At 31.8% G+C, this 15,579-nt stretch overlaps 1 protein-coding gene across 1 annotated transcript; it reads right to left on the reverse strand.

The window, feature by feature from the left end:
* Nucleotides 1-1,729: 1,729 nt before the first annotated feature.
* On the reverse strand, nt 1,730-13,708 carry LOC142541165 (DNA (cytosine-5)-methyltransferase CMT3-like). Its single transcript, XM_075647801.1, has 20 exons — nt 13,258-13,708; nt 9,600-9,683; nt 8,878-8,985; nt 8,683-8,802; nt 8,509-8,608; nt 7,037-7,224; nt 6,838-6,903; nt 6,496-6,753; nt 5,616-5,674; nt 5,447-5,513; nt 5,037-5,366; nt 4,822-4,890; nt 4,657-4,743; nt 4,482-4,569; nt 3,260-3,378; nt 3,055-3,159; nt 2,907-2,950; nt 2,751-2,820; nt 2,557-2,660; nt 1,730-2,036 (listed from the first exon to the last, which is right to left on the reverse strand). Exons 1-20 carry the CDS (start codon nt 13,594-13,596, stop codon nt 1,871-1,873), a joined length of 2,571 nt encoding a protein of 856 aa, XP_075503916.1. The 5' UTR covers nt 13,597-13,708; the 3' UTR covers nt 1,730-1,870.
* Nucleotides 13,709-15,579: the final 1,871 nt, after the last annotated feature.

Raw genomic sequence — 15,579 nt, forward strand, 5'->3', positions numbered from 1 at the left:
ACTTAATTTGTTAGGAAGTTGGAATATAGAAGTATATATGAAAAGGTTAAAAAAAACCAAATGATCGACCAATAAATTATATTTTAATGTTTGAATTAACTTTAATAATAATCTATTCCTTTTTAATTCTATTAAAAATAATTTATCAACAAATAAATTATATTTTAATGTTTGAAAAAATATAATAATAATAATAATGCATGCTTTTTTAAAATTGTTTTACTATTCTTTTGAGAATTAAAAATATGCCCCGCGGTCTGCACATTTAAAAGTAACTGATAATGAAAACAATTTTATCAAATTATTATTTCAATCATTAAATTACCCCTTTAATTTTGATATTTGAGAAAACATTATCTTGACAATATAAGACTTAAATATGTTTATTTAATTTGATTTGAGGGTGGGAATTGCAAAAATTCACGATTTAGTCTGATAAACTAATTATTTCACGAGGCTCAATTTTGATCGGCAGGTGTGGGATATATTGAGTGGTAATATTTAAGATTATGGGTAGCTAGAGTTTATTTGTTTAACTTATAGAGGTTATCATCTTGCATATTGTTTGATTTTTATCGTTCCCATGGCACATCCACGTCATTAGATTATCTGACCCAAAAACACTACATTAATTAATCATATATCTCATTTGTATTTGGTCACTAACTTGGAAAACTACCTTTTTTGCAGTTGTTAATTCACTTAACTCGAAACTCTCAGATGTTATTTAAAATAAACTGAGGTTGCATTTGGATTAATAATTTTAAATCCATAGATTTCAAATGTATTTATGTTGTTTAGAGAAGTAAGATCATAAACTTCGAATTCATCACTTATATTTTTATACTGTATTTCATTTTAATAAAGATGAATTTTATGTACATTCAATAATGATGTCATTTGAAATTCATTTTACTTTATATTACTGACATGTAAATAAGTAAAATGTGTAATTAATATATTATTTCTTTGAAGAGTAGCTCTCTTGTGAGATGGTCTTACGAATCTTTATATGTGAGACGGGTCAACCCTACCGATATTCACAATAAAAAGTAATATTCTTAGCATAAAAAGTAATAATTTTTCATGAATGATTCAAATAAGAGATTTGTCTCACAAAATATGACCTGTGAGACTGTCTCACACAAGTTTTTGTATTCTTTCAAAACTATAAAAATAATCAAAACTCATTAATTTCAAGTTCACTTACCGAAAGTTCAACCTTGATCAATTCCAGTTGATGATCTTTTTGTCTATCAAGGCGATTTTCTTTCCTGTTATATTGTGGACAGGCGACTCAATTTCCTTGATAGTTGTATGAGGCTTGATACCCTTTAGTCTCTACTTATTTCTACCTAAAAGTGGATGACTCGGCTCAGAGTTCTTCTACCTAAATATGGTTTTTCATCTTGTGGAAGGATAAAAAAAATTTATGACGAACAAGAATAGTGTCTTTTGTCGTACTATCAAATCAACAAGACGATTAGTTATCTCGACTCTACTTTCAATAGAAGCTTTTGGGATGAGATACAAAATAACATTATTGACATTTTACCAAATTCTTCCGTGTAATGGTTGAAAACAAGTTAATAGATACCTCACAAATCACTAAACCCGAGTTTTGACCATATTTTCCATAATCGACTCTACATCCAAAATATTTGTATTCACATTTTGACTAATAAAACTAATCTGACCCAAAAAAAAAAGTCAAATGATACAACGAAGATCTAAGAATAGGTTAAACCCCATATGTCACATTTCAATGTTGCTGAATACACCATAAATATTATAGTCAACATCATATCCTAAACCTCTGAGATGCAATAATGCATAATCCGTTTTTTACACCGAAACTAAAATAAATAAATCATAACATCATAATACTTGGGGAAGGTAAGTTTCGATTTAGAGGAAAATCTTCAGGGAGTTCGAATAAAGGTCCTTCTCCGGATAATCCTCTCATTGCCATAGCCAAAGAATATCCTAATGCTCGTGCTACTGGCACAGCGACAGCATTTCCAACTTGAATGTATCTAATTATATTATAAAGACAAGATTAAAACTTCAAGCAATAATCATGAAAATTTTACATTATATTATAAAATAAAATAAACTATATAAAAATGTCACCAGTTAAGTGAGAAGTAAAATGCCAACAATTTCCTAATTAAAACCAAAGTTCTGAAAATTGTGAATAAACATCCTTAGTTTTTATATTATAATTACAAAACCAATTAATAGATTAACACTTAAAGAAACAAAATTTAAGAATAAATGAAATATTTATTTAAGAATAAATGAAATATTTTTCAAGTCAAGAACAGAATCTCAAAACCACAAATTATGTGGTGGAAAATTTTACCGATCAGCATCAGGTTAGGCGCAAAAGAAAGGAAAAGATTGGGTACAGAGTTTTAAAATGTTATACTATCGACTAAATTTAAAAATCAAGTTCACAAACCAAAACTTTTTTCACGATTCGCACTTCATCCATGCTTTTTTGCGCATTTTACAACACAGGTTAAAACTAGTAACAATATAAAACGAAGTCACCTTTCTTTCACGGGACCAAGGAGTTTATAATAATCAGGAAAGCCTTGCAACCTAGCATTCTCACGCACTGTAAGGACCCTATCTTGAAGAGGATGTAATATGACCTGGAACAACAGGAAAACTTTATGTTGCAATATTGCACAACGCTTATAATTTAGGGATGAGAATCTATTGATTAAGAAATAGATGGTTACATGATTGTGTGGTTCTGCCCTGGTAATAACAGTAGGCACAATTTCATCCCACCACAACCGCCCAAAGGGCCTGCAGCAATTAAAATATCAGTTCACAGATCAGGCAAACTTTTTCCAGAAAAGACACTTAAAATAAACCAATAATTGCTAATTTACTTCGATGAAGTTCCTCTCACAAAAGTCATCGCATAATCTGGGACCTGTTTTCACCGAGAGCAAATACAATAAAGTTAAATTTGTCAAAGAGCCACTGGTAACGACTGGCTTATATACCGACAGGAAAACAAATAATACAAATAGATACCAAAGGCTTCCCAGAAGACAACAGCACTCTTTGTACATCAGGATCCCATTCAACTTTCTTATCAGCACGAACACGTACACCAGGCAGATCTCTGAAGTTTGCACCCTGGAAAAAGTTGAACATTTAGGAGAATACATAGTCAAGATCAACTGTGAGAGGTTTGAAAGATTACCAGGCAAAAATATTTTTAACGGTTTGGTGTTACCTTCTTCTTTGGAATCTGACAAACACGTTCATAATCATCCTGATTTAGCTGAAGAGGGCGATGATCATACAAACTGTGTTCTGTCACTTCAGATTTGAACGTCAAGCAGCCGGGCATCTCTGTAAGATAAAGGATAAAGATCTATTGAAAAACTTACATTTTCCATAACAAGGTAAAAAAGTTTTAAAAAATTACAGATCCAGCTTGCCTGAACTCAAAAGGATTTGAGGACAATAAAATGAACATATAAATTTAACCAAAACTTATAGGAACCGATGCAAGAAAGACAATAAACAATCGAGCAAAGGCTGAGATAGATTACTATTTACACATTTTATTTGCATGGTATTGAAGGGACATGGTAAGGAATTGAATTATTTAAAATTTCACATTACCTATATATAAGGCAAACTTTGACCTGTTTTATTGATTCAGGTAAACATACTCACATAAATTCAAATGATTGGTAAGATATGAATCTAAGAAGGCAACTCAGTGACTCAGTCATCACCAATGTTATATCCTTATACATAAAAATATGAAATTCAATTTAATAACTATCGAACTTTAAAGCTATAAAAGAGCAGGTCTTAGGTTGAACATAAAATCATAATTCTCATTCTTAAATACTCAACATATAACAAAAACAAGAGAAGTGACGCATTCAGGTTTCGATGTGCTGAGGCGCAGACAGCAGAAAGAAGGAAACAATTATGTCTGCTTGGGAAATAAAGTTTAGCACTCGAGATTGTATCAATGCAATTTTAAGTTATGTGTAGTTTAAATAAAAGATTAATTACATATATCTTCCCGAGATTGTATCAATCTTACATATGTTCCCAAAATTTAAAAATTACATTAAAGACACTTATGTTTCTCACCAATTCTCAAGTGAGAGACCTCTTGTTGAGTTGAATCTATTTTGTTCAATTATTTTTAGTTCAGTTTATTCAAATTTACTTGCATATTTTGTCCTGTTAAATCAAAAAACACTAAATTATACCATTTTATTTAGTTTACGCACTTCAGTGACTCGTTTGGTAGAGAGAGTTAGATGTGTTCTCAACAAGCATGTTAGACTTCCGAATAGTCATGCTAACATGCTCAAAATTAGATCATTTTATTTAGTTTACCGTCTGCCAAGATGTATATTCACCCTCATCACAAAAAAAATTAAGCATAAGAATGAAATTCATCAAAATTCAAGGATGTTGGGATTTACCAATCCTCCGCAACCTTATTAATTTCTGAAATTCTGTTTTAGGATCTGAATTATAAGGTTGTTCATCACGAGCCTCATCGTTCTCAACCTGAAACAGTGACATGGAAAGGAAAAAAAAATAGTTCATGAAAACTTAAATAAACAAAGTAACAAAATGATAAGCTTGAACACGTACAGGTGGAAGATCTGATATGGCATCACCAAGAAAAAGCTCTTTCTTCAGTTGGACTTGATAACCTTCTTCATAACAAACCACATTTGCCTGCAAGTTTATATAATATTCATTATGAAACAAAATGTCGCTAAATCTAAATTCTATCCCCTAACAAGAAAATCCTACCTCAAACTCTGTGGGACTGTTACCCCTAACAACAACATTATGTGTTGGCAATGGATACTGGGGCAATTTCTGTAAAGAAAACAAAGTGGCATGAATAATTCAAAATTGATAAAACAAAAGTTCGATAAAAATAAATGACACAGGATGTAGGAAAAATTGAAAGGTAGGTATCGAGAAACATAAATAAAATACAAGAGAAATATGAGAAGCATTACCTCAGTATGAAGTGCACCCCAAATAAAAACTCGCATGCGATATTGTGGCAAACCATAAGAACCAGCTACCATCATTCCCATTCTAGCTTGATAATCCATTGCAACAAGAGATCCCAGTGCATATCTTCCGAGAAAACCATTGGAAAACTTGACAAGATCAACAACATTCTCCATTAACACAAACTTTGGCCTCAAATAGGCCACGATATCCATGAAAACAAGCAGTTGTCTGTTTTTTGAGTCTTCAAGGGGTTGATCCTTGTTTCTAAACCTATTGAAGCCACTTATGCCTTGGCACGGTGGCCCGCCACACACAACATCAACAGTTCCCTTCAAACGTTAAAAAAATACCCATTATTAAAAAGCAGATACCAGCTAATAAAGAGTCTATCGAAGCAACAAGATCTCACAGGTAAAGGCAACATTTTGGACTTGTAGCCTGTTGACACAAATTTCCTCAGCTTTTCTTTGCAAGCACTAGTAACAAGCCATTCAGTACAAATACCATAAATTTAGGCAATCATAGAAAACAATTAAAAACAAAATTATCATTAAACACTACTATTGCTATATGTATACCTTAAACCCTCCAAAGGTTCCCATGTGTCATCCTCAGCACCATAACCTTTCCATCGTATCTAAACAGAATGGAAAGAGAAAAGGCAGATATTATGTCATAACAGCAAGCATAAAAAGATCTCCTGAAAAATTTACTTGATGTTATAAAGCAAGGAATATCTTAATCATAAATGAGAAAAAAATCATAATTATTATACCTTCTACAAGGCGCACATACTTGTGCCTGACCCAGAGACAAAAAAGCGCTAGGCATAAAACAAAATACATATAAAAAGACTGTATCCAATTGTGAGACTAATTTGCAGTCTAGAGGTTTAATTATCCAGAACACAGTCATTGAAAAAACACAATGCGAATCAAAGCACCTAGTATCCCAAGGCTTTAAATGCAAAACGAAGCACACACTTGACAAAAATAAAGCAGGACGACAAAATATTCTCAAAAAATAAAAATCAAATCAAATTTCTTTTAAAATGAGAGACATGAAATATCAAACATTGAAATTCTCAACATCTTCACCTTCAAATCTACATAATCATGTTTATCACGCTAAGTTAGGGTTTCATCTGTTCTTTTTTTATTAAGAAAAATATAGATTAGAAAAGGGCTATTTCTCCTCCTTCAGAAATTAAAAGAAATACAAAGCATGCTTAAGCGCGCTTGGATGCAAAGTGAAATACGATTCACAGAATTGGTGCACTTTGAAGTATGTTTTAGTGCTTCGCTGAGATTTATATTTAAGTGCATGCTTATTCGCTTTTGAAAACTATGATCCAGCATGGAAGAATTTGTTTGTCACTTCTTAAGGAGAATAATTATTTACATTGTTAAAATAAGCTAAATGCCTAGAAAAGAATGTCAAGAAATTTGGTTTATTTACCTCGAAATAAAGTCCAGGTTTTTGGTTATCATTTGGATCACCGTAACATATAGATAATATCTCTTGTACTTCATATATTTCAGATTCATTTCCATCAACATTCTCTTCATCATCGTCGTCACTTTTATCCTCTTCAATGTCATCGGAATTTCCAATTTCACTAGATAAGCCATTTTTATCTAGGGATAAAAATGAGGCACAAAGCTTCTCCCATTCCTTGAGCAGGTGCAGAAAATCCTCTGCAGATTCATTTCTAACCTAGTTTATCCAAAACCAAAAAAAACTTTAACAAACAAATAACAAACTGCAGTTGATGCATGCATAGAGCTTAATGAAATGAACCTGAGTTTCTGGGTGATTTAGTTTCAGACTTTCACAAGCATATTGGTTAATATCCACAGCCCATTTCTGTAAATTCAAAAATTCATGAGTTTTTGAACTAGTAAAGAGCAAACTTATTGAACACGAGAGTAACTATTCTAATTATAGTGTGATCGGTTCAGAAGTGTAGTTTCTTTATAAAGATGACAAAAAGACTCACAGTAACGAGTCTAACACCACAGATATTAGAGCCAAGGCAAAGCCCAGTAGACATGGCACCACATCCGGAATACAGATCTAAAACTGTTCTCTCACTGCTATGCTCTTCAACCTCAGGAAAATTAATTGTTTCCCCATCAGCATCACTAGAGATTGTAGAATTAGATTCACTGCTTTTTGTAGAACAGTCTGCAGAGCAAGAATGTACTCAAAAGTGAATTAAAAAAATTCAAGTTTATAAATTCATCAAGACAAATTATACGAAATTTTTATAAATAAAAAAAACAATGTAGCGTGCGAACGCAAGCATAATGCATTAGCAAATTTATTTTTGCTCAACTCATTTCAATTTTACTAAAACATCTAAGCCATTATTAGGAATGAAGATAATTATATTACAACTACTCATTTTATTTTACAACCAAAAATATTCATAGAAAAAGATGCAGTGAAATTCCTTGTTTTGTATTGTGAAGTGAATGGTAATGTACCTCAGAGAGAAAGAGCTTTAATTTTAAATACAAGAGTACACTAACATTATTTAATCAATTAAAATGTTGCTTTAACAGAAATATTTTTAAAATAGAGAAAAGCAAATAATTATTCTTAACAAAAAAAGACCACCACTGATGATTTGATGTCCAAATTAAAATACAATTAACTTGTGTTTTAGTGTGTAACTCAGATTTCGTTACATCTAAATCATAGCATAACATGCATTGCTGTGGTGCAAAATACCAAAATACAATGGTAGTAATAGTTTTCGCTCAAACTGAACTGACTGACGTATACTATTTGGTGTGAATTTAAAAAAAAATTTGTGGTTTTTCAAATAAACCTTGACATGCAGATTTGAAAGGTTTCATATGGTTAGACAGTTAACATAAAACAGAGAATAACCAACTAAAAGTTTTTCAAAAAAATTATCAATATAAATATTAAAAGAACAATGAACAATAGTCTTTCAAATATATATAAAAAAAAGTATTCCAAATTACACAAATAAAATTAGATAAAAAACAATTATCAGTATTTAAGACCAAATTATTTGTAGAAAAAATAAGCCCTCGAATATATCACTAGTTACTCCAAATGAAGTCGATTCATCTAATTCTAAAATCTGAATAAATAATCATTAATAAAATAATGGATACTTGAAAGCATCAACTAAAAATAGATAAAATTCTAAATGATCATATTTTCTATCCATCAAATTGTTCAACATCCTCCAATGTTGTACATTGATAAATCGAAGAAAGTATTGCACATATTTTTGTTTGGTGGTATAGAATATAGATACCATTGTATCAAAAGTAAAAAAGAATTGACTTCTCCAACATTCAATGTGATTGGCACAATTCTTCCTTCAAATTGTTACCACATCGTTTTATGCTGCGCTGTTTGAGAAATTTTTTAGATTGCATTTATATAATAAATTAAATATATCTTTGCATTTGGAAATCGACGAGATACCTGATTGTATATTGACAAAAGAGCAATATGGAACTAAATATATCTTGTTGTAGTAATAACCAAATGATGGATCAAGATCTTTCTTCTCATTTAACGTTGCCTGCAGATGCACAAGTGTTTAGCTCCTATCACAATTGTAAAAAGTGTAATCAACTTTACCAGTATAGGACTTACCTTTGGTGGCAAAAATACAATTTTGAGTTTTTTAACAAGGCAATCAAGAGGGTTGTCATCCTTGATCTCAGAGAAGAATATCTGTTTGTCTTTGATGAGGTTACCACAGTCTTTGATAGTCTAACCAAAAATTAAACCAGTTAAAAAAATTTCATAAAATATATACCAAAACACCAGTTTCTGATAATGTATTACCGTGTCCACCGCCCTATAATACCATTGTGCCATAAATTTTAGAGAGCCATCACGAGCTTCAAAGAACTCTATTATCTTACAGATGTAATTGTCTTTCCCTTCATCAGCCTGAACCATATTTCATCGTATTAGTAATGTAATAGCTGAGAACAAGTTATGTCTAAGATTTGCAAAGAAAGCTAGGCATTGTACCCTCATAGTACAAAAATAATAATACGAGAGAACACTAGAAAAATGTTCTAGCATCAAATAAATGACCTTTTGGAAACATAACTCGAATTTTAAACTATACTTCCAAAATCAATAGAAAAAAGGAGAATTATTAGATTAAATGTATTTCCCTTTACAATTACGTACAAAATATGAAAAAATATATATAAAAAATATATTGTGATTAAGACTCCAAATACACGTTAAAAAGAACTTTGCACGTGAAAATTAAAATCATAGCCTAATTATGGAAGATAACGACACAAACACTTGTTTTTATATCAAAATACCAAATAATATTCTACTAGTTACTATTTAAAAGAAGCTATACAGTTCAAGAATAATATGCCTTTCAAAGTGGTCTCAAATATCACCAAATAAGAGCAGAAGTCAACATCACAATGAATACCAATCGAGAGCACGAACGAGAGAAAAAAACAACCGCAAAACAACTCTAAAAATTATTGTTTATAAATAGGAGTGTGCTTCATTACAGTCAAATAAAGTTTCACCTTCACATAGGCGTCATCTCCCAAATCAAAAACTTTTCCATCAACTTCCGCTTGCAAAAAGTGATTTTTGGCTTGAGTTATTTCCTGCAAATATGTAAACATCCTCAACCATAAATGCTTCACAAGAGTAGAGAAGCAATACAAATGATGCAAAAATCTTGGGACTGAAAATTCAAAAATAAAATGTCTAAAACACAAAAGAACCATCTTAATGCAAAGATAACTCCTCCAAAAAGAGTAATGATTCAAAAACCGACAAACCTTCTGTAAGTCAATAGAGAGATCTCTTTCAAACTAGGAAAGATTGACATCGACATACTCTTTGATAGTCATGAAATTAAAGATTAACATTTAGTTGTGAAGCTTGAAAACAAAACAATTCTAAAATTTGTCAACAATTGAGGAACTTAAAAATACATAACTTTGATGCGTAAGGCATTTGTGTAGATATGGTTGTCCAGTGGCCTCATGATTCATTAACAATTCAAAACTTACTAAGATTCAAAATGATTATGTGCAACATGCAATTTAGATAGTCATAATAACATTTTTTAACTTATGCAAACAAATTATTGGAGAGATAACCGTCAACGTATTGGCAACCATGAAAAAAGCAATAAGAGACAACAGAATGTCCAACTACGACCAAACCAAAATCATAATGCTGCAATCGATGAGAAAGACAAAAAAGGGTTTAAAAAGGCTTGAAGTGATTCACTATAAATGAATGTAGCAAAATCATAGTAATTAAAAGCGTATGGCACAATAAAGCACTCAATTGTCACGAGGCTTAAGCGCAAAGTACCAAAAAAAAAAACACACACACACACACACACTTTACAAAACTACAGCGCAATAAATAAAATATTCTAACAAAAAATAAATTATTATTTTTTAATTAAGAAACATGAGATATCAGATATTGAAATTATCATGGCAACGGGCAACCTGAGGTTAGTGTTTTAGAAAAATGCTGTTTTCTCTCTGAAGAGGCCTTTAATGCTAAGCGCAAAAAAACGTGCACTTCACAGAATCCAAGCGCTTAAGCGCAAACTGTGAGCATTTGACAACTAAGTGCAATTAAAGGAATGGGATAGATGGAACATCAATACAAGATCTTATTTGCTTAGGAGTCTTGGCCTTAAATTTTAAACATCATTTTTGTGATTTAAGTTAAGTTGCTTAAGTCAAATACCTGAAATTTCCTGAGATCATTGCTAGAAGGATGGCTTCACCGTTTGGAAATAACATACGAAACATGTGATTTCCAACCAGTTTTAGAATATATGTCAATTTGAGATTTCATACTAGAATGTAGGAATGGAATATTAATATGGTATCGCATTGGCTCCATCATTCAATGAATTTCTCTCAAATTTAATCAGTATCAATCCCAATTATTTATCTCAAGTAGAGATTCAACTTCTGCACTTGTCATTCAAATTTCTTCACAATTTATCCTACTAGGTGGGTCAAAACTCAAAAAGAAAAAAATCATATCGTCAAAACATGTGCTCCTATTGAGTAGCTCTACATCCTTTGGAGCCAAAAAAAACATTTAGTTACTCAAATTCAAAAGTTATATTCATTTCATGATTGAAAAATGATTAATTCTCTATGAAGTGAGAACATATATTCAAAAACCTATCTAAACTCATGTTACAAGGAAAATTAATGTTTGTGATGCATGATATTGTAATGGTTTTATACCTTTATATAGGATAAGAAAACAAATTTTAAAAATTGTGGGGGAGTTATTACAAGGGGAGATATAGAGTTAGTTATGAGTAATAAAATGGTAGTTTAACTATGGGAATTGGTTTGGGCATATGAGAGAACGTGAAGATGAAACCATAATTGTTCAAGTTCTTTTTTGGGAAATATATTAACATTGTATTATTTTATGGAAACATATATATTTTTAATATGTATTAATCAAACTTCTAAAATTCGCCAAGAGGTAGTCGGGCGTCAGACCATCACCCAAGGCCTAGACCGCCAAGGCAATCTATATGCCACTGGGTGGATTCCACGGTATCAAATATAAATATACCAAAGACTCTCCCATTTGGAATGAATGATGACGACGAAACGATATTCAATTTAAGAGAAATGATCCACAGACCACAGGACGCAGACTAAGTTTTCTTGTTGCCTCTTGGACGTTAGTTTACACCTCAGGATCTATAAAAGTGAACTTCTAATTGTTAGGTCAATCCAACAAATGAGTAAACTGTTGTGTCTGGATGCATACCCAAGAGCAACGGACCAACGGTGTAACCTTAAGGCGAGAGGTGGTCGCCTTTTACAGCTATGGACGAAACCATGCATGAGGTTTAAAAGGGGGAAAGATTCATTATTTATATCAGTAAAAATACACAAGTGTTGCATCTGTCATTATTATTTTTAATTTGATCATATAATATTAAACAATTAACATGAAATTATTTTCAATTAATAAAGTTGTTCAATTTAAAAAGAAAGTGATGCCGCCAGGGTCATACAATCTCAAGATGAATGTGGATGAAACACTGAATAAGGATAAGAATCATTATAGTGTGGGCAGTGTGGTTCGTGACTCACAAGGTCGGTTGTTGCTAGCATTTGGAAAACAAATCAATCAACAAATATGGGTGGTGTATGGGGAGCTTTTAGCGATCCGGGAAGGAATCAAGCTTTTGTATGAAAAAGATCTTCGAAATGTTCAAGTGGCATCAAACTCTCTGTTGACAGTGCAAGCAGTAACAACCAATCAAGAGAATCTTAGCTACATTGGTTCTTGTGTGGCAGAAATCAGAGATCGAATTCAGACCCCTATTATTTCCGAAGTTATTTATGTGCAATGGTCGGCTAATTTAGTTGCCCATTATTTGGCTCGTTTTGTTTTTTCTTCTCCCTCATCCTTTGTGTGGATGAATGCAGAATTTCCAACTTGGTTGGTTAAGCTTGTAATTGACGGTTCTTCGCAATAAAATTACGAGTTTCGCTCAAAAAAAAAAAATTAGAGATGCTTCAAGAATGGCACCAGTTGACTACAGGATCTGGTAAATTTAATCAATGCGATGAAATGTAAATAAATATGATATTTACACGACACCTACAAATCATACTAATTGAATGCTGAAATTTTGGATAATGATTATGATCTAATCAACAATTAGAAATTGACATATGATCAAATGAATTAAAATGGTTAAAGATAACATATTTCTTGGTTACAAAAGGAATACAAGTTTTTACACAATAATTAGCTGGCCAAAATCAGTTGAAAATCGGATGTTAATATTTGACTAGGAATAACAAATTTAAACATTGATCACAGCAAATTGGGGGAACTACATACAACCCCATTATCTCATATTTTTTGCAGTTATTCTTTTGTACGTGAGGAAAATGGGGTTAGAGATTAAAATTTATATAGGAAATGGGAGAGTATAGTCTACAAATAGCTCGAATAATACGAATATAACACCAACGTTGCAGGCAATCGTGATCAGTTAAGGATGGTATCTTGAGATCCTAGCAGTTTTTTATCCTCTAAAAACTGGCAAGAATACAAATACGAAACCAAAAACAAAATCAGGCGTCTTGTGACAGAACAATACAGATGAATATGAACATACATGGTAAAACCAAATGCATGTAAACCGCCTGTTACCTTTTCATCTTTTCGGTATCGTTGGGGCCAACGCCGCCGTGCTTCCTCCTTGGGAACCGGTTGTCCCAAAAAATGGCCAACGCATTCATCTTCCACATCGCCTTGGTGGTCCTCCTCCTCCTCAACCGGAAATTTAACCTTCTCATCCAAAGCAGCAACAGAAGTATTTGACGTATCGTCGAAGTCACCATTCTCCACAACTTCCGCCATCTCATCTGATATCAAATCCGATCCAGCCACCTCCTTTGCGACTGAACAAGCCAGCCTTTTGGATTTTCTCGCCGTCGACGCAGCCTCCAGATCCGTAACCGCTGAGGTAGAATTCCTCTTCTTCGCCATTTCTGTGAAGGAATGGATCTGGTTCCTGCTAAACGAGAGAAAATTGGGGAAAGTGTGGAGTTTTGGAAGAGGATCGAATGGGCTTTATGAATGAAGGGCAGGGTTTTTCAAAATTTTGAAGGGAGTGGGCAGTGGACATAAGGCGGGAGTTTTGGAATTATCGGGTGTTATTAAATGAATTTGAATAGCTGGGCGTGGAGTCCGTTTGGGCTCTCTCTTATTTTGTTATATGTAATGGCTTATAACATATAAGTATTGTAATATTTTGTTTTGATTTCGGTTATAACACCCGTCACTTCATTAAAAATCGTAGAATCTACATTCTACGACAACATATTTATTATATTAAAATTTATATTCTCTTACATTTATTTTAATATTGACACTCATTAGTTTATGATTAGCAATGCATTCATCTTTACTTTTAGTTTACATTAAATAAATACATTTTCACTTTTATTTATACTACTTAAATTATTATTACTTAAAATAAATAATAATATTTTTAAATATATTTATTGTTTAAAATCGTTTCAACTTATTTTACGAGTATAATTTATTTAAAACTAAAATATTATTTTGAAATCAATGAGTAAAACATAGAAAAAAATCACATTTGTTACGTTAAAGGCTATTTTGTAATGGCCATCTTGATTAACCGGAGACTTACATTAATTTGAAATGAAAATTACAATCATTCAAAATTACAATAATTGAGAAGAAGCATTTTCTTCCGTCATTTTTGGATAGTTTATGAAATTTGTAAAAAACATCGATTATTTTTATCTATTTCAGAAAAAATAGAATTATATAAATAATATAAAAAAATAAATTGAGATAATGTATGAAATAATGGATGGGAAAAAAATTTATTTTTATTAGACTGGACGTTAACTAGTTTTTGGGTATTTGAAGTTTTTATTTTTTTTAGATAAATTCAGATTTATTAAAATAAAAAATATAAAACATTTTTTGCCCAAATAACAATGGTTATGTTTTTTAAAAAAAAAATTATTTTTGGTTATATATATATATATATATATATATATATATAAACTGGAGACTGGGAATGCACATGGGGTGGGCCACCTCTTGCAGACCGTCACCGACTTCTTGAAGAGTAACACTTCCTCCACCGCACTGACCAATCGCTCAAAAAGACAAATTGAAATGTACTTACTTTTTAATTTTAAAATACTACTAAATTTTATTTTTTTCATGAAATTCGAACTCTCACTTGAAAATAAACCCAACATTTAAAAATCTTAAATGCATAAAAATTTATAAATCATTAACCACAAAATCATGTCACTTTAAAATAATCAAAAGACTAACTTCAAAATAAAGCATAAAATCATTAAATAAATAATTCTCAAAATCTTTACTTCAAAACTTTAAATACTAAGCTAATGCGGAAAATAAAGTTACTCCGGAGTGTACAGCTGGACTCGATCAACTCAAACATCAGTGTCTCCCTCAAAATCATTCTCATCTGCAAACAGCCAAACCTAGTGAGTCCAATGACTCTGTACGTTCAAACCATACGCAACAAATAATACATATACAAGCACGTTCACAAAAATCGTACTTTATATAAAACAAGCTAGCATAAATTTGTAAGCGTAAATAAATCATTAAATCGTAAAACTTTCCATCATCGTATATCATTTTTTGTTGAACTTTGATCATTGAAAGTGACTAACTGTAATCATATCATCATGTGGTCAACTGATCAGTCTTAGCTACACCAAGTACCTGGGGCAGGGCGTCAGCAAGTTTTGTCACAGAGTCGTCGCCAAATATAGAAAGACGGTCGTCGGGCTCCCTCTGGGGCCTTCTCCCATAAACGGGCTCTCTCTAGGGTTTTTTCCCTCACGATATCTCCAGTAATATCATATTTGTCACATTCAATTCACATCCTTCAAAATATTTTTTTTTCATTTTATTTATAAAATATTGTATCCTTCAAATTCGTAAAATAGT

This window comes from Primulina tabacum, chromosome 3 (assembly GCF_025594145.1).
Source record: "Primulina tabacum isolate GXHZ01 chromosome 3, ASM2559414v2, whole genome shotgun sequence".
Classification (NCBI taxonomy): Eukaryota; Viridiplantae; Streptophyta; class Magnoliopsida; order Lamiales; family Gesneriaceae; genus Primulina; species Primulina tabacum.